Source organism: Bemisia tabaci, chromosome 1, assembly GCF_918797505.1.
Source record: "Bemisia tabaci chromosome 1, PGI_BMITA_v3".
In the NCBI taxonomy this organism is placed as follows: Eukaryota; Metazoa; Arthropoda; class Insecta; order Hemiptera; family Aleyrodidae; genus Bemisia; species Bemisia tabaci.
The window spans coordinates 12,341,549-12,367,347 of record NC_092793.1 but is presented as its reverse complement, the minus strand read 5'-3'; the positions used below and the strand labels follow the sequence as shown (position 1 = coordinate 12,367,347).

The 25,799-nt window shown below is 34.8% G+C and overlaps 2 protein-coding genes across 2 annotated transcripts; one reads left to right on the top strand and one right to left on the bottom strand.

Moving 5' to 3' along the window:
* Positions 1–2,490: 2,490 nt before the first annotated feature.
* LOC109038804 (dehydrogenase/reductase SDR family protein 7-like) lies at positions 2,491–13,437 on the bottom strand. Its single transcript, XM_019054005.2, has 6 exons — positions 13,172–13,437; positions 12,596–12,745; positions 10,808–11,027; positions 9,423–9,507; positions 8,152–8,312; positions 2,491–7,297 (listed from the first exon to the last, which is right to left on the bottom strand). The coding sequence occupies exons 1-6, from the start codon at positions 13,292–13,294 to the stop codon at positions 7,083–7,085; spliced, it is 954 nt and encodes a 317-aa protein (XP_018909550.1). The 5' UTR covers positions 13,295–13,437; the 3' UTR covers positions 2,491–7,082.
* Positions 13,438–13,601: 164 nt separating this feature from the next.
* LOC109038799 (glutaryl-CoA dehydrogenase, mitochondrial) lies at positions 13,602–24,758 on the top strand. The gene is made up of 9 exons (XM_019053997.2): positions 13,602–14,237; positions 14,567–14,599; positions 15,471–15,605; positions 16,264–16,497; positions 17,985–18,114; positions 19,310–19,526; positions 20,954–21,183; positions 21,799–21,959; positions 22,646–24,758. Exons 1-9 carry the CDS (start codon positions 14,147–14,149, stop codon positions 22,708–22,710), a joined length of 1,296 nt encoding a protein of 431 aa, XP_018909542.2. The 5' UTR covers positions 13,602–14,146; the 3' UTR covers positions 22,711–24,758.
* Positions 24,759–25,799: the final 1,041 nt, after the last annotated feature.

Here is a 25,799-nt window from a genome sequence, read left to right as displayed (position 1 = left end):
TGCATCAATAACTAGTAGAATACGATGTCATTATTTGAAATGAACCGAACTAATCTGAATTTTCTAAAATTGATTTTGTATGATCGTTTTGGTGTTGACAAAAATACGTAACTATTATTCGAGAATTTTAATATTAGTTACTTTAAAGTGCACAATAATATCTTGGTTCCATGATTTAAGCTTGAAGATTAGTAAAAAATAATTAAATTCAATTGCTTGATTGGTTTCTCTCTCAACTAGACTAATGAAAGGCGCTGTCTCTTGTATCACCGAAAGACGAACAAATTAGAAATTACTACTATACCGCAACTCTCAGGAAATGAGAGATTTTTTCGCCTTTTCTCGTTTGTAATTTCTTTTTCTGAATCAGATCTTTTTCTTGATACCTACATTTGAAAATATTACATCATTTGCCGCCATGGGCCGCGGCTCTTGTGGCCACCCCTTAAATCCGGCCCTGGTCATAAGGCAGATTTCCGGTATCCAGCGCGTCATCTGTAGGCCCAATTTCCGGTATCCAGCCGCCTAATGGTGCCTTAATTTTAACACGAATTGTAATCCAATCGACAGTTCTCATTCCAACTTTAAATAATGCTCCGATAAGTCAATTGCTTGTGTTACGAAATCATTATTCTTGTCGTGGTTCATAGCAAGCGAAAAAATTTACTGGGGAAAAAAAGGATGAGAGCAAAGCTGCCGTGCTAAGGAAAAACGCCGTATGAACCTTCAGGCGTTGCCAAATTTCGATTGATAAAACACAAATTTCTTGGTAAACTTATGAATATTTTTCTTCGAATTTTTCAGATAATTTTGCTCGCAATTTCACCTAAAGCTCCTGAAGATTTCAAGGAAGAATATTCATAACTTTCCTCAAAAATAACTATTTTATCGAAGGAAATTTGGCAACTCTCGAATGTTCATACGGCGTTCTTCCTTGGCACGGAAGAAAGAAAGACATGTACAAAGGCCGAATTTTTACGTCCAATTTTGACGATGAATGATGAGGCCCAACTATAATATCGATCAATAGAGAGGGCGATGACTGATGTCGTCCACTGCGACAAGCCTTCGATCATCCATGATATTCCTCCAACATGGCAGGCGTGGGAGTCAAAATAGTTACGGTCAATATATTTTACTCCTTTGACTCCAAGTTCGCGGCAAAAATCAGACGGTGTTCGAAGGTGTTCCTAGTTTTTATACCTATGTAATTTTTAGTTGTGATTTTTTTCCACCCTGAAAGTGGGCGTAGTCAAACTCAAAAGTTTCAGCAGAAATTCTGAAGTGCCCTTTTTAATCTTTTGATTAGATTTTAAAGAATAACTTGGAATTCCTACAATACCAACGGTTTTTCGTCATTTCGCATTCACAAGATGAGTGAAAAAACTGATAAAAATTCATTTAACATGGCTTTATTTACAAAAATGAGACAGTGAAGGAACAAAAAAACAGTTCACGATTCCAAGACCAATGCAGGCAAACATGAACTAGTAGTGCTTTGAACTTATGAGATTCCAGGAATAATTATTTAATTTATGATTACTAAGCTTTTTTCAGAATTGCAGAAGAAGAGGAATTATTAAGTTCAACAGTTTTCTTTATAGGTATTTACAGAGATTATAAAAAGAGCTAGTAATGAACTTTGAAAGGCCAATTCTGTACGTATAGAAACAAGGAAAATTTGGGAAAATATATCTAGCTAATAATTTTAGTGCTCTTGCGGAAGCTCAAATTTATCTCTACTTAAATACTAGGGATAATTCAGTCAAGAGAATATATACTAAAAAAAATTGAAACTCACTTCAGGTTAATCAGCCTTTAAAAGATTGAATAAGTGGCCTCATTCTTAATAGAGGATTATTTCATCAATGCTTACACCAGGTCCTTTCATAGTAAAATCTTAAATAAGTCTTCATAGTATAAATTTGTTTAAATAAGGTCCTTTCACAGTATTAAAATTTGTTTAAGTGATCAATTCAGCATAAGATTTTCTACACTTAACCGAACATTACAAATTTTTTTACTGGAATAAATTCTGTTAAGTATCTTTTAGAAAATTAACTAAGGAACTTGGGATAGTTTTGAGGCACTTCCTAGAGCCTCAATGTAGGGGATTTCTTCGCTACTGAGTACTTTGAGTGATAGAGTATGTATATGGCAACGTGTTTTCCAAGTCTTGTCACACTCATGACAAAGCAATAAAATTGTGAAAGAAATTAGGTGGTTCATAGAACAGAAATGTGATGGATTTCGCAATATATGAAGCTTTGAGAACCGTGACTACTCTTTCTTTATGTGCTTTGTGCTTACACTATTGCTGTAGTAAGGAAAAAAAACTTACAATAAGAGTGAATTTACACTGGAATACAATTTTAAAAAAGGCAGAAATAAGTATTATATGGAGTAAATACCAAATCATTTAATTTCATATACGTACGTGAAAAATCATTCTAAGGATCATTCAGTTCTCAGGAAACTAAGTTCGGGAACTTCAGAAGAAAAATTGATGTATTACAAGAGAAAGAACTCCTTAGTTATTAACATGAATTGACGACAAGAGAAGCAACTGATACGCTTCCGAAAGCACATTTACTCTACAATGATTATTGTTTATTTAAACCCTGTTTCCTCTTGTTGCGAAAGAATGTCAAAGTTGAAACTGATTGTTCAGAGTCTTTTAAGCCGAATACACTTTCATGTTACAGCTGCTGACAGCAGGCAAATGTGGAGTAAATGCTTCACAATTTTTCTGAACATAAATTCAAGTGCGCTAATTTTTTTACACTGTACAAGCAATAAAAGAAGATACGCAAAATCTGGACATCTACCAATTACTTTTTACACCAATTGCTCGATAACAAACACGAATAAGCAGGAGGGGTGAAACCAAAGTAAACTTGAGAATGAAATACATTTAAAATTTGCTCATGCTCCATCTTTCCTTCATCCAATGGTTTGAATTACAGTGAATATTGTAATATGTATCAGGGAAATATGAATTATCTCCACTGAGTTTTCATAGGTATCTACAATTCTACCTCACAACAATTTAAAAGAAAAAAAAAAGAAGAAACGATTGTACAAGCACACAAAGTGATAGGACAGTTCTGCATTGAAAAAGCAGTGATAGACACAATACAGTAGTAATGATAACAAATATAGAGCTCATAACAACCAGATAACAAATGTTCACAACAAAAAAGATAATTATTTTTGACATTGCTTTAAGATCATTAAATGCCTCCTGAACACTGCACCGCCGAAGCAGGAAAAAAAAATCCATTCAAAAGATCCATTTAAATCCATTTTAAGATTAACCAATATAGAATATTAGTTGCTATGAGCTGTTGAAAAATATGAAAATACTGTTCAACAGATCATGCTTAAAAAATCTGCAGGTAGCGAATCATACGGGGACCAGTCGATACATTTGCAATTAAGAGTTTGTTGGAATAAATATTATTTGGAAAAAGTCATTTGGATAAAAGCCATTCGGAAAAATTCATTTGGATAAAAGTCATTTGGAAGGGAAAAAAATGACAGTCCTCTTAATCATTTTTTTTATGTTTACTCCTTTGTTGTAGCGGAGTTATTATTTAGTCATTTGACCTTTGTCTAAAAGACTTTAGAGTAATAGGAAGTATTGATAAAAATCAAATAATTGGATAGATCAAATCAATTGGATAACCAATGCAGGTATGATACTTGAAAAACAAAACAAAAGAAAACGAAACTTAACCAATAAATTTAAAAAAATGAAAAACGCAAATCAATCACAGAAAATCTTCTTTGAAGAACACGAAAAAGAAAGAAAACATATACATAAATGGCATGGCTTCACAGAGTTTGAATTTCAAATGGGTCTAAAAAAATATTTAGGAGTACTTCAAAGAGGTTTCATTCTACACCAAGATGTGTTCAGACAACAAACTTTGTATCCACACTTTCAAACAAAACCTGCGTTGCATCAGTTTAATTCTAATTTTGGAGGAAAATAAGTTACACTGATGATAATATGTAATAAATTGTGCTAATACCATGATAAATAGTTTCAGAGCAACTTACAGATACGCATTTTGGTGAGAAGAGCAGCATATTAAACCACATAGGAGGTTTTCCCTGCACTGCAACACATTTGCAGCAAGTTTACTAATATATATGCAGCAAGGTGCATAAGTGATACAACGGATATCCTCTGGCTTCTTCTTTTCAGCACCTTTCTTCTGACAGGGTGTACTGTTCAGGCTTGTAACATATAATACCATGTAATCCTCATGTAGAAAGCAATGTAAATACACGATAGTAAAGGAAGGAAATAATGTTGAAAAATTATGAATATTCTTATGTTCGTTGACCGTATACATACCAAAGCGCTACGGTGAGTAAAAAAATATATTACTTGAGTCAAGCCTTACTTGATCGCTCTGAAAATTTCAAGTGGACAATATAAACTATTGTGAAAAAATGCTGAGTTAATATGAGAATCAGCAATACATTTATTTTTACAAGTAGGCTACTTAAAATAGAGTGCTTTGACCTAATTTACACCTATGCATACAGCAGAGAGACGGAGGAGCTTAGAGTATTACTAAGAATTGACAGAAAAAGCAAGTTTTTTGATGAGTGCATGATCACGAAGAGTCAGACAACCACCTTCACCATTCAGAGAGAAACAACAGAAACTAGAGATAGAATTAATATATTATCTCTACCTCCCTTTCCCTCTGAATTCACTCTTGTGGTCTGACAGACTCCTCTGATACGCATGCCATAATGCGCTTACCTTAATCTAATGACTAAAAAATATCAATGATTGTTACCCAATACAAAAAAAGACAAATTCCATAAAAACTAAAAACAGGCAGGTTTTGAAATCTTAAAAATTATTTAACAACTGAACGGAAATCAGAGGGATATATTGGACCTTGAAATCCACTGACTTCAATGTTAATGTGCATTTCCTTGACTTTTTTTACAGAGTAAAAAATTACTAATACATTTAATGCCTAGTCACATAATGATTTCAAAATAAAGCCTGAAAATACTGGGACATTTCAAGTTATGCTGAAGCTGTGATGATGGATTTTTTTCTATAGAAAAGAATTTTCATCATAAGTACGCTCTGCTAACGATACTGAAATGTTCTGCAAATTATCGATACTTGATACAATAATGATGTGTCACACATAGCATTTTTGTGGCAACATAAATAGTTTAAAGACGTAATGAAAGTAGTAGTTGCCTGCAGATGACTTGCATACGCGGGTAACCTACACCCTGGTTTTCATCACAGAAAAAACGTATGCTTACAATATGCAGTCGTGTAACATAGACTGCGATTTTTGGGTGTAGAAAATTAGTTCTGATTATATCGTGTGCTGATAGTGAATTTCTTTCCTCTTTAAAAAGCCTCATTATCTGGTGCTATCCACTATTTGTTGCATGATTATCCTTCTGTCTTCTGAACGACAAAGTCAAATCTTTATTTGATACTGTACCCTTTGGAAAAACAAGAGAATGTGACAACAACCTGAAATGTGAGTGAGAGATGCACGATGAAAGCTGAAAAGTCTTTCGAAAGATCACAAATCAAAGGAAGTAAATTCCATGTAGACAATGTTTGATAAGCAATGGACCACTAGACAAGGTATGAATTCAAGCGATTTGATACATGTTTCTTCACCAGAATTTCACGTAGAACACGATTAGCGCAACGAATATTACTGAAACTAACTCCTAACGAAGATATCAACGTTTTTATTTTACATTGGTTACGAGGAATTTGAACTGCCCGCTCACAAGAAACTCAAAGCTCTACGAGAGTCAAATCGCGCACTACAACGGTTTCAGCAAGCTCCTCAATCGAGCAATGTTCATTTCTCACCATATGTTGTTCAAACTATTAGCAATTTGCTATAGCTGAGCCGAAGCGTCAAGATTGAGGTTGCCAGATTTTTAAATCGCAGATACTGTCATGATAACGTTTAGCGCACGATGTGAATCACGTAGAGTATTGAGTTTTCATGAGCGGGTGGTTTAAATTTACGCATCAAGAATCATTAATATTTCCGTAAGGAGTCCATTTCGTTAATTTTCGTTGTGCGCATCGTGTTCTACGTGAAATTTTAGTTAAGAAACATGTATCAGAGTGCTGAAATTCGTACTTTGTCTAGTGGTCCATTGAACAATACCATTTGAGTATGAAAAATGAGATGAGGAGTGGGGAGGTTCCAGCAAAGGAATGTGAATAACCTGATTTTCTAAAGAAATATTTAGGTATACAAAAAAGTATTCCGAGGACGGAGCAAAGTTAAATTTCTGTGATTTAAGGATAGTGTCAAAATGGAATAAAATTTAATACTGCCAATATTTTGACAGCCTGTGGTCAAAATATTTTGTCTTGGGGATTATTGAAATCTTGTCCAAATATTTTTGAAATTTTGACGATCTTTGAAAATACTAATTAATGTCGACTGGTAGTTAATAGAGATAGAGGCATGGAGAGGAAAAGAAACTGTCATGAACAGATCATTTAGTGATCACAATCCACATGGTATCAAACAATTCACGAAGAAAATAAAGGCGTTCATGGTTTGGATTTGAATGGTGTAGGAGAGTATTTTTACAAATGAATGAATGCATAGTAGCTACCATCAATGAGAGTGTAATAGACGTAACTTATCATTTTACGGGAAAAAAATTTTCCAACAATGTGCATTAAGTAAATTTATCAGTGTCTTTACCATGTAGTTAGTAAGAACTATGATTTAGGGCAAAATATGAATCAAGAGGTTGGTTAAACTATCCACCTGCTAGCCTCCTCAAAATTTCTACCCATTAATGAAAATGTATAACCTAGGTGTTTCGAATGAATGATTCGAAATAAATTATTTGAGCATAATTTCCAGCAAAGAAACAACATTGGAGTAAGGAAAATTTGACTCAACTACCCGTTTGAGACTTTTGGAAAATAGAGAAATCAGTCAAATGTAGCTATCTCGGATGGATGCTGGTCCCAAATAGGAATAGTTGCGTTGGACAAACCGTGGGCTACGCAAAACCACGGCTGTGTTTGAGGTATCTCATTTAGACTTCATCTTCTCATGTCGGGCTTCTTTCAGGGCACGCCTGTTCATTGCATTGAAGTACAGTGAAGGCAGAAGCGTACGCAGCCATATTGCGATTCGCGGTAGGTAAGATGCCATTACAACTTCTTTCTCTTCATATACAATCGCTCTGAGTATTCTGTTTGCCACTTGTTTTGGAGTGTAGCCGTTCGCAGTTGTTTCATCCATGACTGAAAACCAAAAATTTAAATTAATTGTTAGTTTATCTTCAGCGATTTTGTATTCTAATTCTAATTCAGTGTACTGATTTTACCTCATAAAGTTAGGAGCTATTTTGCTGCATGACTTCCTATTTGAAGGTTTTCTAAAATTGTTTTACTGACCCTGCGGTAACTTTCCAAAATGTGAAATACAGCAGAAATTGAAGTAGAAAAATTTAACTTTTATTAATATTTATTACATTTATTTTGTTCCAAGAGGGGGTAGCTGAAGTGGTGATAAAAGCCTCGACCAAAAGCAAAACAATTTTTTTTGTAAGTCAATCATACACTTTTATTTAGCACTTGGCCTCCTCACGTAACAAATTAAGAAAATGCTACTACCGTCATATTAGAACTTAGTGATTATTTTTCATTATCTTTACTTTCAAATACAATTTTCAAAGTAAAAACTCAGATGGGAAAATTTTAGTTTAAATTTTAAAATAAAATATACTGAATTGAGTCTGAGTCGTTTGCTTTGTCAGTTGGTTGTACTTGTTTGTGCTAAAAAACTTCAAACTTTATGGACAATTAAAAATGTGTGAAAAAAAATATCCAATGCATCCGACTTGAATATTGACAATTCAACTAGAGAAACATGTACAGTCAAATCTCCCTTATTCACAAAGCTGACTAAAAAACACAAGATGCTCTTTCAAGCATGTTCCGTAAAAATTGTATGCAAAAAATCGTAGGATATTCTATTGGAAAAATAAAATACGAGCATATTTTTAATTAATAATAATTAATTGATTAATTAATTTTTAATTTTAATCAATATCGTCAATTTAAAAGCTTCTAAGATTTTGAAAAACAAGACTTACTCCCATAAGTTTCTCCAGTTCCAGTCATCGCATTGAGCGACAGTCTAGTCTGAATGTATCCTGGGCTAAAGACAGTGACTTTAATATTATGCTGAGCAACTTCAGCACGCAGCGTATCGCAAAAGGCCTGCAGGGCGTGTTTGGATGCTGCATATGCAGACCTTAAAAAGTGTAAAATAATGGTACTGTAGTAATTGTGAATAGCACGATTATTTCAGGATGATAAATGCTTACCAGATGGTCAGAGGAGGCACCAATTTAGTTAGATCCTATTGTTCCTGAGTCCTGTGTGTTTTATTAGTTCCTGTTTTATATAACTTCCTGCATCTTCATTTAATTTTCTGATACCAAAATTAAGTTGCGTTGAAGAATGATGCAAAATATTAATGATGAAACCAATGAAAAAATAGAAAAGAAGTAAAACAACAATAACTGAAAAAAAGCAAAATTAAACTGAACACGCGTGATGAAAGCCCCATGCACTTAACCGAGTAATAAAATGCAGATTGAGTTTGTGAGGCAAGAAGGGACTTCTTCGATATTTACATTCAAATTTTTTGCGTTGGCACTGTTCACATTTACTGCTGATGACTTTTAGTTGACATCTTTATGTCATAATGAAAATTAAGTCACATGATGGAATGATAGAGAATACAAAAGATGAAATCAATAAAGCAATAAAAACAAAGAAAAAAAAGAAATAAAATGACAAGAACTAAAAATTAAATATAAGAAGTAAAGCAAAATAAAATTGATAACAAAAGCAACATGTTCATGCCTCCAAAAATGCAGCCCAAGTTAGTGAGATGTATAGAGACTTCCCTAAGTTTGAATTCATGAAGTTCAACTATTACTACTGACCAAAAATAATTGTGAGATTTAGCAACATCTCGATTTGCTCAACTATAATTCATCAGAATCTTCTGAATTATGTTTAGAAGTATTGACAAGACGCAGTTAGAAATTTGGCGAATTGAAAAATATGAAAAAATATCCACTACACAAGGCAGGTGGTAGCAATTTTGATTGATGAGCTTACTGCCGACCGAAAAAAGGGAGATTCGAGGAATAAGTGGCTGCTTTGTGAATGCACAGCTACAAACTTAGTTGTCGCACTTGGTTTCCTTCTCCAAGTTACCTGAATTGGATAACTTGAATTAAAAAGTTCTTATCACTTCTCTTTAAGCAGAAGGATTCAAAGAAGAGAAATGGTATTTGCATGGACGGTTTGCAACAGAAAATATCATATCTTAAAAGATGCTATTTCATACCTGTATGGAAGAGCTATGCGTCCTTGAACACTGCTGATAGCAACAATATGTCCTGACCGTCTGTTTATCATATGTGGTAGGAGTGCTGAAAAATAAACAAATATATTGAAATCCGTAATTATCATTAGACAAAAAATGCGAAGGAACTTACAGTTTAAAATACAGAAAATTAAAACTTCATAAAATACCGTCAAAAGGGTACGGTTTTATGCATTACATTAAAAAACAAGAGAGGTATATTAGAGAGAAGAAAAAAAATTGTATTTTGGATCCAAGGAGTGGAATGGGGGGGGGGGGGGGGGGTTATGGAGCCACCGGTGCTGTCCAACTGCTCGCTGTGAAATGATTATATTTTGACCAACTGATTTAATTTTGTAATTTTTCATCTGACTCAAAACAGGTCTTCCAAAGTTATGAAGGCAATTACAAGTCGAAAGAATTATTTTAGAAAGTAATATACAACAGTTTTATAAGCCCATAGGAACTACATTTGACCCTTTACACTGTTGCCTCAACTTACTCATGTACGAAATAAAATATGCTAGAATATATTAGGCTGTCAAAACCAGCTACACTACAAACCTCTATTTTATTCTCTGGGTCCAAAATGTCATTTTTAAGGTCTCTAAGTTTCTTTGATACTCCCTTTATGTGAAACATGAGAATTTACCCCTTCAATCTAGTTTGAAGAGCCTGAGTTCTGAAAGGACCTGATGAATGAGAAAAACACCGAAGAGCAAAATTTCCCAAGGCTATTGAAAATTGAAAAACCCTAAACCTGCATACAGAGAACACTTTTAGAAAGGCAGAGGAATGGAACATGTTTAAAAGATAATTCTGCCGTGCAACGCAAAAACGCTGTAAATACCATTTTACATTTTTTGAAAACAATGTATAATAGCAGAAAAACTTGTGAACCTTGGGAAAATGTTCTTACAGATTTCTTTTGCAAATACTATCAAGAGCATAACCGGAAAATTTGAGGTGCATGTGTAAAACAGTTTTCATTTTTTAAAGTGTTAAGTTCCAAAAAACGAGGGAAAATCTTGATGGATTTATGGCGTTTTTGCTTAACACGGCAGAATTATTATTCTTCTTAAAATGATCAGATTTGCAAGGATACGTCCGTACAATAGTGAAGTCTGGTTCTAGCACTTGATCTCAAATCAAAAATTTAATTTTTTTCTTTGTTAGAAATTGAGGGACTGAGATGATATTTTGTAGAACCCAGATAAAATGTTTAGATTTAATGGAACTTCAAAAACTGATTGGCTTAACCTTCAAGGAAAAAAGATAATACAAAATAAAAAATTGATTATAAAACTATTGTTCCTATATGGCTACATACTTTTTGAAAGTTCTGAGAAAAAAACCTAAGTTCTCACCTTTAGTCACGGCAACTTGCCCAAAGTAGTTGACAAGCATAACTTTCATGTCAACATCAATATTGGTGTTATTGATATCACCTCGAAAGCTAATGCCACCATTATTAATCAGAATATCGATGTGTCCGAAGGCTTTCATGGCTCTTGTAACATGGTCTGGTAAAACATTTAGGTCTGATAGATCAAGAGTGAGTACAAAAGGAGGATACGTTGTTACAGCCTGAAAAGAAAAGGTAAAGAAAGAATTAGCATCTGGTCAAGAAAAACTTTAAAAAAAAATGCAAATTTCATTCAGATCTAGAGGTGACTACTAAATTCCAAAAAGATCTAAATTCAATGTTCCATGACATTGGTCGCCTTGTCGCTTAATACATCAAAGTTGAGATGAGAGGCTAACACGAGGCTACTTATCTATTGAGATAAAATTTGTTTTCCATTTTTTTTACAGAAAAAGAAGCTTCTATACAGAAAATTGATGAAAAAATTATAGGAACTAAGTTATAACAAGCAGAAAGTATGAATAATGCATTTCCAGCGGCAAATGTGAAAACTTAATTTAAAAAGTATCGGAAGGCATTACTTGCAAGAAATTTACTGCTCTGTGGAGCTAAAATAGATTAAGTAATAACGTATGTACTTCTACCTTTTCACTCTTTTACCTTCAAATGTGAATTTTTACTGCTTCACCTCTTTGGTGCAACAGGACTTTATTATCTTTAAAGAAAATCCCATATTGTTATACATAAACCGGATAAATCATTTGATTTGCGTCAGCTAGAGGCTCTTAGATTAATCCTGTGCACGCTAACTTCGCGACGGCGCCGGCATGCCGCAGCGCTTTGAGCTACTATTTCGCACATTTCGTATGGATTATTCTCATTTAAATTGATAGAAAAAAAAGTATGTACATATTCAAGGAAAACATAATGTGTGCTTGGTGATTATTAAGGAGGTTCCATGACTTCCAAGTCAACTTTAATGATTTTCAAAGCACTTTGATTTTTTCTTTTACATTTTGTAAAGGAAAAGGTTTTATAAATATTGGCCACGTTTTAAAAATGTAAGTGTTTTTAAGATGAAGTAATATTTTCATTTAAAAAAAAAAAAATACATATACATACGCATAGGAATGAGGCATATTTCATATCAAAAATTTTAAGGATGAAAATAAAACCAAGTATTCACCAATGACAATATGAAAAGATGAATCGAAAGAAGAAGGTAACATTTCATCTAAAAAATGAGTTACCATAACAACACCTCCTTCTCTCTCAATTTTCTCATTTCGATATTGTCAGTATAATTTTACGGACTAAAATATGATGCTTGGACCAAGTCACTGTTGCCTATTTTATGCGTGGACGTAAACTACTTGATAAAACAGGTGCGCGGACAAAAAATCTTTGACGGAATGTCCTGAAACCTCACATGAAATTTCACTTACGAAAAGTGACGGGTCTATAAATGACATTGTCTGATAATTGAGGAAATGAAAGCTGAATACCAAAAATTGTTACGCTAGGTGCTCAGATTCAAACGAGCCGCTCATGCAACTTTGGCCAATTGAGGGCCACTCTAGTTGGTCCATGCAGCGGCTACCTCACTCATTGATCCTCCAATGGGCCGGAGATGATTGTTGTTCTCGTTAAATATCCACTGGTTTGACGTCACAAAACTGACTAGTTACGGCCTCTCCATTCTTGTAGGCAACGCATGCATTTACATACCAATGGGATAGGCTGCTGCTCATGGAGTAAAAAGTCGTTGTCAAGACAGAAAAATACTCACCGAGTGTTTACGATAAGACATGAGCTCTGAACGCACTCTCTCCAATTCTTCCTGTCTTCTAGAGGCTAAAATAACTCGACATCCAATCAAGTAGAACACCAACGCAAGAGCTTCACCAAGACCAGAGCTGGCACCAGTGATCAATACGACCTTAAAAAATTAAAAATTCAGTTAGCTGAAACGATCTTCTCTACTAATTGATGACTTAAACTATTGAGGACGCTCAGATGTGTGCCGTTTAAGTCCGACCTGCTAAATTCAATTGGAAGAAGATAATGATAAACATTCCGTTCTCTGCGAACAATTCAACAGTTAGGCACTGCTTTAGCACAATCTTAACCAAGATATGAAAACTCACAGTGAAAATGTAGTCGGCTACCTGAATTTCAAGCTTTGTGTTTACTTCATTCAAAGATGTTAGGTCAACGCTTCGGCTTATTCATGGTTGAGCATCATCCCCCTGACGGTGACCTCGCTTTGGGATTTGGATGAGAGTGAAGTGGCTACTTGATGTTCCTCTCAGCTTGCAAAATAATGCGATAGAATCCACTATACTATGTAATTGGATACACTTACCTTCCCCTGAAGTTGAGATACTTTCTTCTTGCTCCTGAATAGTCTGTAGATGAACCAGGCAGGCAGACTCATTACGCCTGGTAACCACCAAATAGCACTCAATCCACTGGAGATTTCACTCATGATTTCTACTTTTTTATTGCACCTTTGGCAGACGATTGCAAGAAAATCGAATGTGAAACAATTCCGGACCTGCTAAGTGCTGAGAATTAAAGTTGTGAGCGGCAATGGAGATCTCAGAAACTTGATTGTCTGATTAGACACTTAACCTTAAAGTCTGAAAGGAAAAATTGAACTACTGATAAGGGAAGAAGTTCATAAGTATGTTGCCGGATTGCAGCAGATAGCGCTACCTTAGAACCTAAATTCAGAGAAGATACAAAGTTGAAGAATTCAGAATTGATCATGTATAGTTTTTAGACGAAACAAAAGAAGCATTTACGGATGGCGAGCTAGTTTAGTATTATTTGTGTAATCTGATGTTATCCACTCTTAGTTATGTAATTTGTTGTTTACATGTTGGCGTATTGTCACATGTCATGATGTTTACATGCAGTAGACAAGTGATAAGGATAGTGATAAGTGGGTTGTAAGTTTTGTAAACATTTTGCCAATTGAAACCAGACTGTGAAAAGTTCATAATATTCGTTTGGTTTTCCTCCTTTTTCGGCGTATCACGTGTGGTTAATAATTGAAATTTTCTGATCTATATTTCCAAATCATTTACACGTCCAATGTCATTGCTACATCTTCGCCCAAAGCAATTTAGGTAATGCCTTTTTTGTCTCTACCGGAGCTGTGTACATAACTCCGCTGGAATTGTTTTCTCCCGAGCATCCAGCCAATGCCTAGCGATTCTACAAGGGCTGCATAATTCTGTGCACTCAACTACCACCTCTTCACAACAAAACGGTATAGAGTTGATGATTTAGCCCCAAGTTACTGAATTAGATAAAACAATCCTCAAACATCATCATGAACAAATTCATTAATTGCTGCAAAATCACGATCAACGCTTCCTATGTATTTCACACCTCACCGGTGAATCATAATACTCTTGCTAAATGTATCCTTTTTTAACTGCCTAAGTTTATTGCCAATGTCAACTTAAATAGAGTCCTTGTTAAATATGTTTATGCACTTACAGATGCTACAGGAGATCAGCTTTCTTCAGTTTGGCATGATGGTAAGTACAAGAATTTCGATGCAGGATCATCTGTTGCACTCTAAAGTGTGCCAAGTTCTCTGGCATGGACTCAATGTCTCAAGAGTGGCCAACGAGTCATCTAATTTTTTTAGGTGAAATGATTGCTTGACTCTGAAGTTATGGTTTTCATTTTATGCATTCTCTTATCTTTGCCTTCCCAGTATTTTCTTTGACCAAGCTATTATTAGATTTTTCAAGTTCATCATCCAGGATGAAATTAGGTAAGTAAGTCTGAATACTAGGTATGAATCATCTGCTCTTACGTAGTATCAATACTATTTCAGAATCTTGGAAGCTTGAAGAAATGTAACTCTCATCAGAGAAAGAGATCAAATTTTGTTGTGGCTGGACCATTGTTCGGCGCCTCTTGTGCCCTTCCCTTCCAGTCTACTCCGGTCGCTCTCCACTTCCCCGCCACCCATACCCGAGGCTCGGACTCCGACGCTCAGAAGGCTTTGCTCATCATCGCCGAGCCGGGTGGTCTTATCACCGTGAGCGTTGGAGTCTGAGCCTCGGGTATGGGTGGCGGGGAAGCAGAGAGTGGCCAGAGTGGACCAGAAGGAGAGGGCACAAGAGGCGCTGCACAATGGTCCGGCCAGCGAAACCTCAATTTACGCACATAAAACGGCAAATATCTCGAAAACCGCTCGTGCACTCTGGGATTCTCTCCATGAGAACTCTTGATCAGAATGACTAGCTGAGCAACATATCCAAGTTTCATCAGATTGTAGAGAGAGCCATTTTCATTAAGGATTGTGCAGGGTTTTTTCTAAGGTAGATCTACGCAATTTTTTACAAGTACAAAATGTCAACATTAATTTTACCTATTATTTCTTTTGTTGTCAAGATTACTTCCTGATTTTGTTAAAAAAGTATGTGCAAAAGTTTTAAAAAGCTGATGAAAACAAGATGAAGATGTCTGGCAATGTAGGGTCTAATTGTTACTAGCGTTATTTAATTGCGATGCGTTTAATTTTTATTTCACCTATATAACTTTTTAAAATTTTATGAAGCGGATTGATTAAAGCACTTCTTTGACAGTTGAAACAGTTTTTTTTTTCTTTCATTTTACTTCTCTCCTGTTTTTTTCAGTTAGTTTTCAATGGGAAGATCCTCTGAATTTAGACTCTCAATTAACCAATGATGAAAAAGCGCTACGAGACTCTTTTCACAATTTCTGTCAAGAGAAACTAATGCCTCGCATATTGAATGCAAATCGTAAAGAAGGTAATAGTAATTCCTTAGAATTTATTTATTATCAGTATTAACCGAAATTCTACTCATATCCAGGTAAATAATCTTTTGACTCTTTCCGAAAAAATCTGAATTTAAATACCTACCTTCTTAAATATTCTGCCAAATATCTCTGAAACGGAGATGGAGCAAGTACATGCGTGGAAAAAATTTATAAAATTTGCCAGTCTTATCACCAACAATAGGTATCAGAATTATATATTACATACATTCAACCACACTGGCCTACAAAGAAAACCTGCCCCAAATTCTGTGAAATTCTGAACAATTATTATCTCTTTCCACAAATGTCACAGAACAAGAATGTCTAGTAATATTTTCTTTGAGGAAACGGAAGATCAGAAATTTTGAAACTTTGTAATGGATTTATGTCCTTTAATAGTTTCACGATTAATATGTAGTTCACCATTGTCTCAATACCGAATTGTTAAGAGAGTTTGCGTGTTGTTTTTTGATTATTTTGGTCAGAATGGGCTGCCATGGCCAATCATATTATTTATAACCTCTCATCATAATCAGTTATTCAAAACATTATCCATCTCTGGTGAAACTAATTAAGTAAAAACTAAATTGTCAGCAAGACTTAATTTGCCCCATTTTTCTGAAGAATATTGTTCCTCTTGGTTTCCAGTTTTTGACCGAAAAATTATGAATGAACTCGGAGAATTTGGTGCCCTCGGGGCGACAATCAGCGGTTATGGTTGCGCTGGGGTTTCATCTGTAGCATATGGGCTTCTTGCCAGGGAGATTGAACGTATTGATAGTGGATATCGCTCTGCAATGAGTGTTCAGTCATCGCTCGTCATGCATTCCATTCAAGCCTACGGGAGTGATGAGCAGAAAGAAAAGTATTTACCCAAACTTGGTAAGATTTTTAGCTTTGACTTAGTTTTTCTTCTTTAATGTACTGATATTTTTCAAGTTTTGAACTTAGTCTCAGAAATCCTTTCAGATTTTAAACAAATTTAAACGGGTTGCCTGTGACCATTCATGAGACAAAAGTTTTTAGTATCCAAAAAATTTAAAAATGAAGATAATAATACTAGGTACTTAAAATAATTTTTTACAAACATTTTTGTCTAAGCACCGCCCATAAATGTCCAACCATACTGGAGTTATTGTTCAACAGTAATAGTTCTAAACAATAGTTTCAAGGCAACGCTTTATTTTTTTACATCTCTTTTGATACATGCTAAAATCTCTGAATCTTCTGCAGCTGTTCAGTACATATCAGTTTTTTTCTCACCTCTAAATACAGTTATCTCTAACTTTTCATTTGTGTTGGAAGACTTTTTAACACTACAAAATGGATTCTTGAGGAACAACTCTTTCGCCTCTTGCAGGAATGTTTTTGAAAGTCTATTTTCAGCTTAAGCCACTTGAATATTTGATCTTCCATGTTTGGGGCTCACAGTTGCATATTTCCAATGCAACTTTATAATTTGAATTGGCCCTCTAATGAACTACTGAAAACACTCACAACTTATTCTCAGGGATACCAAAAAATGTTTAAATTGGTAACTCTAATTTCAATTTTTTTATTGAACTCTTCTATCAAACTGAAAAAAATCTCCATCCCAAAAAAATTGGTTTCCTTCTTCTACGGTTCATTTTACAATAGGTTTAATAACAAATTACCAGGGGGTACAATTTATTAAGATACAATTAGGTACTTTCTTAAAACTAAAAGGTTTGGATCCTCACTTCATCACAGAATATTTCAAACAGCTATGCCACTTGTCAATGGTGAAACTGCAAATATGCGCATCTCAGTTGCAGTGTTTCAAACACAACGAATTACAAGGGGGTATAATTAGGTACTTTCTTAAAACTAGGAGGTTTGGATCATCACTTTATCACAGAATAATTCAAACAGCTATACCACTCGTCAATGGTGAAACTGCAAATACGCGTATCTTGGTTGCAGTGTTTCAAAGTCTTTGTTACTATTTTCTTTTTACTTTCTCGCTCCCCTAGGGTAGAGGAAGTATTGTCATTTTAAAAGGAGATCAACCCAACATTATGACTTGAAATTTTCACAGAGTATTCGTCATTTAGAGAATAGAAATCTCCAAAACTTTCAAGAGATGGTGCCGAGTAGTTCTTCACACAGAAAATATAGTATGATGGGAAGTCTTTATCACTGCAAACCGAGATATACATACATTTCTTTACATTCGGTTACTGTTAAACCATCAATATTCTGTATTAGGCAAAAGGATGTCTTCTTCTACAATAGTATGACTCCTGGTGTTACCGTCATTTAAATTCAACGTAATATTCAGAATTTATGTTCGTGAACAAGATATTGTTGTAGTGAACTCTGAGTCTTATGAATCACTGTTTTTTCAGCTACAGGAGAGCTAGTCGGCTGTTTTGGACTTACCGAACCAAACGCAGGCAGTGACCCAGGAGGTATGGAAACTAAAGCAAAATATGATAGTAGCACCAAGTCATACATGTTATCTGGATCTAAAACATGGTAAGCTATTTAGTAAGTTTCTGGAATACTGAATTAAAATCCTAAAAGAAGTGCAGATGAAATTCAGGAGAATATTTAGACATGCATTGCTTGAGAATCCAAAATATACAGTGGAAGAATGGAGCCCTTGCCTGCATCAGGGATTTATTGCGATTTTAAGCACTTTTTCCGAAACTTGATGATGCCACTGGTTTTCTCTAAAACGAATTCCCAAGCTCGAAAATGGCTTTGGAAGTTGAGGTCATAATGGAGAAGATTTCCCATGTTAAGCTGGAAATCCACCTCCATATCCAGTCGAACTCTCCATGAACAAATAAGGAGCCACACAAGCAGAGTTGCCACTTTGTTTAGAATCTCAAAGGCTGGAAATCCGGCAACCTTGCTAGTGTACTTGCTTCTAATCTGTGTATGGAGAGTTTTACAAGATATAGATGTGGACTATTAGCGTAGTTCGGAAAATCCACTCCATTACGACCTCAACTTAAAGAGTATTTTTTTAGCTCGGGAGTTCTTTTCAGAGATACTCAGTAGCACTATCACATTTCTTACAAAATCTTGAATTAGAAGAAATATTTAGATTGCAAATGCCCGAACGCTTGCAAGAGCTCCATTCATAGAAACATTAGGCAATGTGACTGTCCCTGTATTCTCTACGTATCGTTTCAACCCATGGAACTCTTCGATAATTTCTTTGAGTTTTGGCATGGTTGAACATGATCATGTGCAAAGCCTCCTGCCTCTTGCAAAGAAATAAATCTTACTCCATCTTTTATTATTCTACCCTAATGTTAGCAAAAATCTAGAAATAATTATTTATTTTAAGACTCAATGCAAAGCTATCTGGCCCATCTTTGGGAAAAGTAAAATATTGAACAATATGACGAAAGCTAATCTCAAAAAATAACACAGAAGAAAAGAGAAATTGTCAGTTCTCAATTTTTAGTCTCATGATGCCTGTTTAAATTATTTATGAGGTTAAATTTTACTGTATACTCTCTATTTTGCATACTTTTGGTCCATAAATGATGCAAATTTTTTTTTCCTTAAACATTTCAATAAGTAAAATCTAATCTCACTCATTCAAAATTAAAAAGAAATCAGCTAGAATGGACTGTATAAGAAAATAAAATCATTGATAAACAATCTTACTGCCAACTCGTCAGAAAAATTAAAAAATGTTAATTTCAAATTTCAGGATCACCAACTCTCCTATTGCAGATATTTGTATTGTCTGGGCTGTGTGTGATGATAAAAAAGTCAGAGGTTTTATTGTAGAGCGGGGGACCAAAGGTTTAGAAACACCCAAAATCGAAGGAAAATTTGCCTTAAGAGCATCTGTAACTGGCATGATACATCTGGATCAAGCTAGAGTCCCTGAACAGAACTTACTACCTAATGTGGAAGGACTTAAGGCAAGATTATTTATTCATGAATTGTCTTTGAAAGTAAGCAGTCGATGTGCCTAGTTGTATGTTTGAAAACAAACTTAAGAACCTGGATTTGAGTCAGGAATATTTGATCAAGACAAAATGCGATGGTTTTTTGAGTGCTTGCTAGTATAGCAATAGGCTATTCTACTTGATCTGACCCATGTAGAGCACACTCAACGTTTATTATTTTACACATTTTTTAAGCACGGCAGTAGGGCTCATTTTATAAAATCACTTGGATGTGCCATAGTACAGCACACCAATAAACCAATGCTATTCAATGGGCGGTCCAAATTTTGTTTCCGTCAGATCTGTTTTCTCGTGTTTGAACTGTCATAATGTCAAACCCTCATGGTCATTCACTGAAAAACCGAATCGACTATTCAAGGGGAACCCTTTGAGAACGTTTTCCCGTCAAAACCGTATTATTTCATTTGACAGAATCTTCAAATAAGCTTTTCTACACTCAAATGACTCAAATTTAGAAGCTTAAATCCTGCCGCAACTTTGTAGCCAATAATTGTCTTTGATATAAGTCCTTGTTTGATCAAAAGCAAGTTAACGTAAGGTGGCTCTTGAGAGGCCTCCATTATCCCACTTCAAATTTTGAGAATAAAAATAAAAAAGTAATGAGCATTGTACAAGTTGAAAATTGCTCTGGAGGACCCATTACGGCTACAGAAGCCAAAATCAGAACTTCATTTTGAACAATTGATTGATTTAATTCATGAAAAGGCAACTCAACTGCCATGATAGCGAAATAGCAGTAACTGCATGCTGGGATGAACCTCGAGACACATAAAAGCATGTGCTAACTATGGCCTATACAGAAATGTGCTTATATTCTCTGTTATTAGTTGGTCTGGGGAGCTGGAGCCAAGCTCCGCCTCCCAAACACGAGTCTGTCTACGAGTGTAATAGCCTAATTGCAGTACCGTTGCAAGCCACGATAGGTCAGTTGTCTAGACCACCGTTTGCGTGCATACGCAAGATCCATATATCGAGGCAGGAGTTCGAGTCCCACCGGGGAGAATTTTTTAGTGATTGTATTCAATGTTTAAGACCAATCGTCAAAAAAATAATTGAAAGTAATTAATACCAGATAAAAAATGTACAAACATTTTCTTGTGAGTTAATATGTTAAACAAAAATACTGGAATATACTTCCTTCATACAATCAGCCACATGTTCACCCAAATCAATGACGTTCTTTTCTTTTTTCAACGAAGTTAATCCAATATTCATGATCAATATTGTTTTCCTAAATTTAGCAAATAGTGCCAATTGATACAAATAGCCAAGACATGAAAATAGTAATTCTCCAACATTTCAGTTGTTTGGCACGCTTTTCCAACATATTCATGTTGTAATGTCTTCTTGTTTTTAATTGAATTTCAACTTTTTAACAGGGTCCATTCGGTTGTCTGAACAATGCTAGGTACGGCATAGGATGGGGTGCTCTAGGCGCTGCTGAATTTTGTTTCCACACAGCAAGACAGTATGTCCTCGATCGCCACCAGTTCAATCGCCCTCTTGCAGCCAATCAGATTATTCAAAAAAAACTTGCAGATATGTTATCGGAGATTGCTATTGGACTCCAAGCTTGCATCCAAATTGGTCGCTTGAAAGATTCCGACAAGTAAGTTGAACTATATTTATCATACTTAGCCAGCAAGATCTTTTAGCTTCAATAATTTACTTAGGAAAATTTGCAAATCATAAGGTACAAATAATATTTAAATTTTCACATCTTCAAAGGTCAATGGTTCATTGATATCATTTTCAATTATGTCTGGACAGTTTTATGTATGTAACTTTGTTTCAGTATTCGTGTGTTCATCTCAAAATGTAGTAAATTATCTGTCTCTTTTAAGCTTAACAATTCATTTTCGTCTCTTGAAAATTTCGTTGAATATTCCCCAGTCTAGGAAAATAGAAATTTGGTATGAATTTTCTCACTTTGAAAGAAATGACAGAAATTAATGATGCCACAAATTCCAATACATGTTTTCTCGTGTCACATCTTATGAGATTATATCTCGTTCTGGAAATGTTTTAATTTATGCCCTCTTGACTGGAAGTAGAGGTTTACTCTGATGATGATGTATTTGCAGCTTGTATCCTTTTCAAGTAACATGCTAGATACGTTCAATGTATACCATACTTACATGCTCCTCTTTGTGATCTCGATTTTGTGATTGTTCTCCCTGTAGAAAACTTTCGTTGTCAAAAAAAATTTTCAATTCTTTTGCAGATTAGCAGTTGAAATGATTTCTGTGCTAAAGAGGAATTCCTGTGGAAAAGCCTTGGAAATTGCAAGGACAGCACGAGATATGCTGGGCGGTAATGGTATTTCAGATGAATACCATGTAATTAGGCATGTCATGAACCTGGAGGCTGTAAACACTTATGAAGGTATTAATACCATTCTCACCTTTTAAATGTTTAATGAATCCTAACGAATTTGATGTCATTTTACTGAGCGTTTATATTGCTGCACATAATGGTTTTATTTTTACATACATGAGTTGACAGATTATTAAAATAACATCTTATTGTAAACATCGATCGTGAAGCAGCACAAAATAGTGATAGGTTTTGCCTCCAAATTACAAAAATTCACCTCGAGGAAATATGTATTTATGTAACACTGTGGCTGGCATTGTAAAATTGATCGTCATTTTAAGCAATCAAATTGAAGTTTTTAATAAGGATAGTTGATGCCTTTTTTGACTAGGACTACATCCAATGTTCATTAATCACCTATTTTAAAAGACCTTAAGTTTATTGTGTGAATTCGGTTTCATTTGTGAGAGAAAATTTTCCAAGGTAGGCAATTCAAACTATGATGATCATAATCCGTTAAATTAAGTTATCCATGAGAAACGATACACAGCAAGCATTAAAACAACCTTCACTCTGTATCAATTCTTTTTTTTTACCTCAAGAGGTATTTTTCATTCCAAAACTCCATAATCTGTTTTAAATCTGACTGAAGAGAGAGCCAGACACCTCAAAAATTCCTCATCCTGTGAGGTTTAATTCAATTTCCAAATGTGTTTAATTTTGCTTCGGTAACCCTGCCCGTCCTCTTTTTCCAGGTACTCATGATGTTCATTCTCTAATTATTGGTCGTGCCATCACAGGAATCCAGGCTTTCAAATAGTTAGAATATATACTGAAAATCAACTCTGGCCCTCACTCAGGTAGATTGTAGTCGTATCTCAACAATGAAAATGAGATTCAAATCAACCTAAAATGTTTATCGATGCCTGTATCTCTTTTTATTGTTGATCAATGTTTCAACGGAGACGGAGGGACTCCAAACTGCCTAAAACTCATAGTACAATTAATTCTGTTACCTAAGCTACTTTCCCTCTATTGGGGTGAGCGTAAGTTTGTGATATTTTATTGTTTTAATCATAGGATTATTATACCTAATTTTTAAACTCATTATGAATTTAAAAGCCCAACCACAAGTACATCCTTAAAACGTTTACAAATTATTCAAACGAAAATTTTTTTTTTTTTTTTTTTTTTTTTTTTTTTTTTTAATGTATCCATATTTTAGTTGAATGCCAATGTACCTAGGGCACCCTTAAAGTCACTTGTCACCAACTGTGGTCCAAGCAAACCAAAAAAGCCAAGAAGATGCTTAAGATATGTTTAAAAAAGCTTCTGATTACTTTGAAAAAGTGTAATGTTAATTGGCGGTTTTCACCTAAGATCTGTGGTAAATGTTAAAATTAGGTTTGCATAAATAGTCTTAATACAAGTATATCAGAGGTGAATCTCCCAAACCAGTATCTCAGTTTGCAACATCGTAGACCTCCTTTCATATCATAAATGTAAAACAACGCAACATGAAATCTTGAAACCATCAGTGATTTCCTTCTCTGTGTGAGGAACATTCCATGAAAATTTCAAGTAGTCAAGTCAAGTCGTCCTCCTTTGAAAGAATATATAGGGAGCTGAGATTTTGAAACACTGCACACAAGATACAAGGTTTGGGAGTTTAACCGTCGATGTTTATTCTCCTCAACAGTATTCACTAACTGCATCTTCCCTCTTTTTTCACACACTCTCAAGAATTGGTGCCAAGACTTTTTTTATCCTCTATGTATGACAGAGATTTTTCTATTTTCAACAATTGTTATCACTTAGCAAGGTCAATCCTATGAGAGGAAAATCTAAGTACAAATAGTAAGATAAAATCTATAACAGCAATGCATGTAACTGATTGATCAAAATCATACTGTACCTACTACCTGAATATCGGATCTGCTCTACAATTCTACATCTATTTGAAACCAAAGGAGGCGAAAATTGTTTATCAAGTTGATTTAAAAACGCCTTCTCCTTCATTTTACTGCTGGAGCCACATATTTCACAAATACACAAAAAGTTTATCAGGAAAAAAATTTAAAAAATTATGTGTCAATTCAGCATATTGACTCTGAGACTTCCAAATGACGTATCTCGTCAGCGGTGTTCAAAATTTTCTGCTCCTACTTTACTTTTTTACAGGTGAAGAAATCTACATCATTCCTTGAAGTTTTTGTAGAATTTTCTGCGCATACAGAGGAAAAATCATGGCAGTTTTTAAAAAATAGCTGTTGAGTAGTTTTCCATTTAAAAAGTATATACGACAGAAAGTCTGCAACGTCGCAAACTGAGATATGTGGTTTGGGAGTTTCATTGCCGATATCTAAGAAAACTTGAAAACTTTCTTTTAAAGTCTAAGTAGGTACAATGAAGTCAATTCAACTAAAATTTTTCTCCTTGGGCAGGTGCCTTTCTTCTCTCAACTGATGGAGTTGAAAATATTGATGTGTAATAAACTTCGTTTACCCCTGTTGAAAATTTGCATTCTGTCAATTTTATTTCTTGAAAAAGCTTTCATTCAAAATGCTCCTGTTAAACTGATGTTACACTCTGATGATCCGCCTGTTTTTCAGCATTCTTTTCCAAATTAAATTCCTTTTTTTGTGGAGTGAAGTTTTGGAATTTTTCCTCATAATCTGTTCGACTTCATATTTTATATGAAATTGTGCTGTTGTGTGATGTTGTGTCAGTTGCCAAAAATGTTTGCCCAGAATTGCTCTAGAATTCAAATTAATTAATGCCCCTATCACCTGTCCTACTGATTATTACGAAGTACCTATCTCATGCGTATTGTTACTTTTCAAATAAATCTATTTTTGTACTTAAAAACGAATCCATTTGATTTTTCTTCCAATTTTCGAAGCATTGCTGTCTCTCATTCCGATTTCTTTGCCGGTTGGTTTTATGATTGATCATTTCTTGTACGTTATCCAAAAAATTTGTAAAGTAGTTAAAAGTATCAAGTTTTCATGCAAATACTTTCCCTATCCTTATAAGCAAGTCTAGAATTGAGGCAGCCAAATATCTCACAGCCTCCTTGCATAAAAAAAATTCTTTCCAATATCTATGAGAGTCAGAACTGCTGGAGGGCCACCATTTTTGCCTCAGCTTAAATCTAAAAACGCTGAACTTTTTTCAGTTGAATTCAATAAAATCATTTCTGTGCTTTTAAAAGAAAAATAAGTAATATTAATGGAATATTTTGGATTGTATGTTTAAAAAAAAGTTCTTAATAAAATTAATCCCTTCAACTCGGGAAAAGTAAAAAAATTTAAATTCTTGCAACCCTGAACTCTGCACAAGCACACGAATATTGTGATATCTATACCTTGTGCTAAGTGCAGTATTTGCTTTCTCGAAAAATACAAGTTTTAAGTTTCGAAATTACATAGATCTGTAAGGTGGAAAGGAAGTTCAAACTGACTTTTTGATGCTTAAAAATCGAAACTCAGAAGCGAATTTTTCTCAGATTAGACCTCCGTCATCATATATCGAAGGAAAATTTTCCAGCTTTCAAAGTCTTCATTCAATTAGAGAAATTACCCTCGATATCATCAGCAATGAAGTAAGCAACATTAATTTAGGAGCTACTTTTATACTCAACTGTGGATGGGATGAAGTGATCTGGATGCTTGTCTTTGGGGATGGATGAATAAAAACAAGGAGCTTCATCCTATTTTAAGTGACTTGCCTCCAGCTTCCGGAATCCCGCTTAAAATTATCCGGTGTAATTGTAAGAAAGGGAGTGACACCATGCTGTACCACCAAGAAAATCATATTTTCGTTCTTAGACTCATGCAGAAGTTCTTAAGACTCCAACTGAAAAAACTTACAGAACTGTAGGAGGAAGATCCTGGAGAGCCTCACTGG

Bases quoted from the DNA above. Each gene is read 5' to 3' on its own strand.
- LOC109038804 (XM_019054005.2), bottom strand. From the start codon at position 13,294: ATGAGTGAAATCTCCAGTGGATTGAGTGCTATTTGGTGGTTACCAGGC. The intron at 12,746-13,171 runs GTAAGTGTATCC...TAATTTTTTAAG, and splicing joins TATCTCAACTTCAGGGGAAG to GTCGTATTGATCACTGGTGC. The intron at 8,313-9,422 runs GTATGAAATAGC...ACACTTTTTAAG, and splicing joins CGCATAGCTCTTCCATACAG to GTCTGCATATGCAGCATCCA.
- LOC109038799 (XM_019053997.2), top strand. From the start codon at position 14,147: ATGAACAAATTCATTAATTGCTGCAAAATCACGATCAACGCTTCCTAT. The intron at 14,600-15,470 runs GTAAGTAAGTCT...TGTTTTTTTCAG, and splicing joins ATCATCCAGGATGAAATTAG to TTAGTTTTCAATGGGAAGAT. The intron at 15,606-16,263 runs GTAATAGTAATT...CTTGGTTTCCAG, and splicing joins GAATGCAAATCGTAAAGAAG to TTTTTGACCGAAAAATTATG.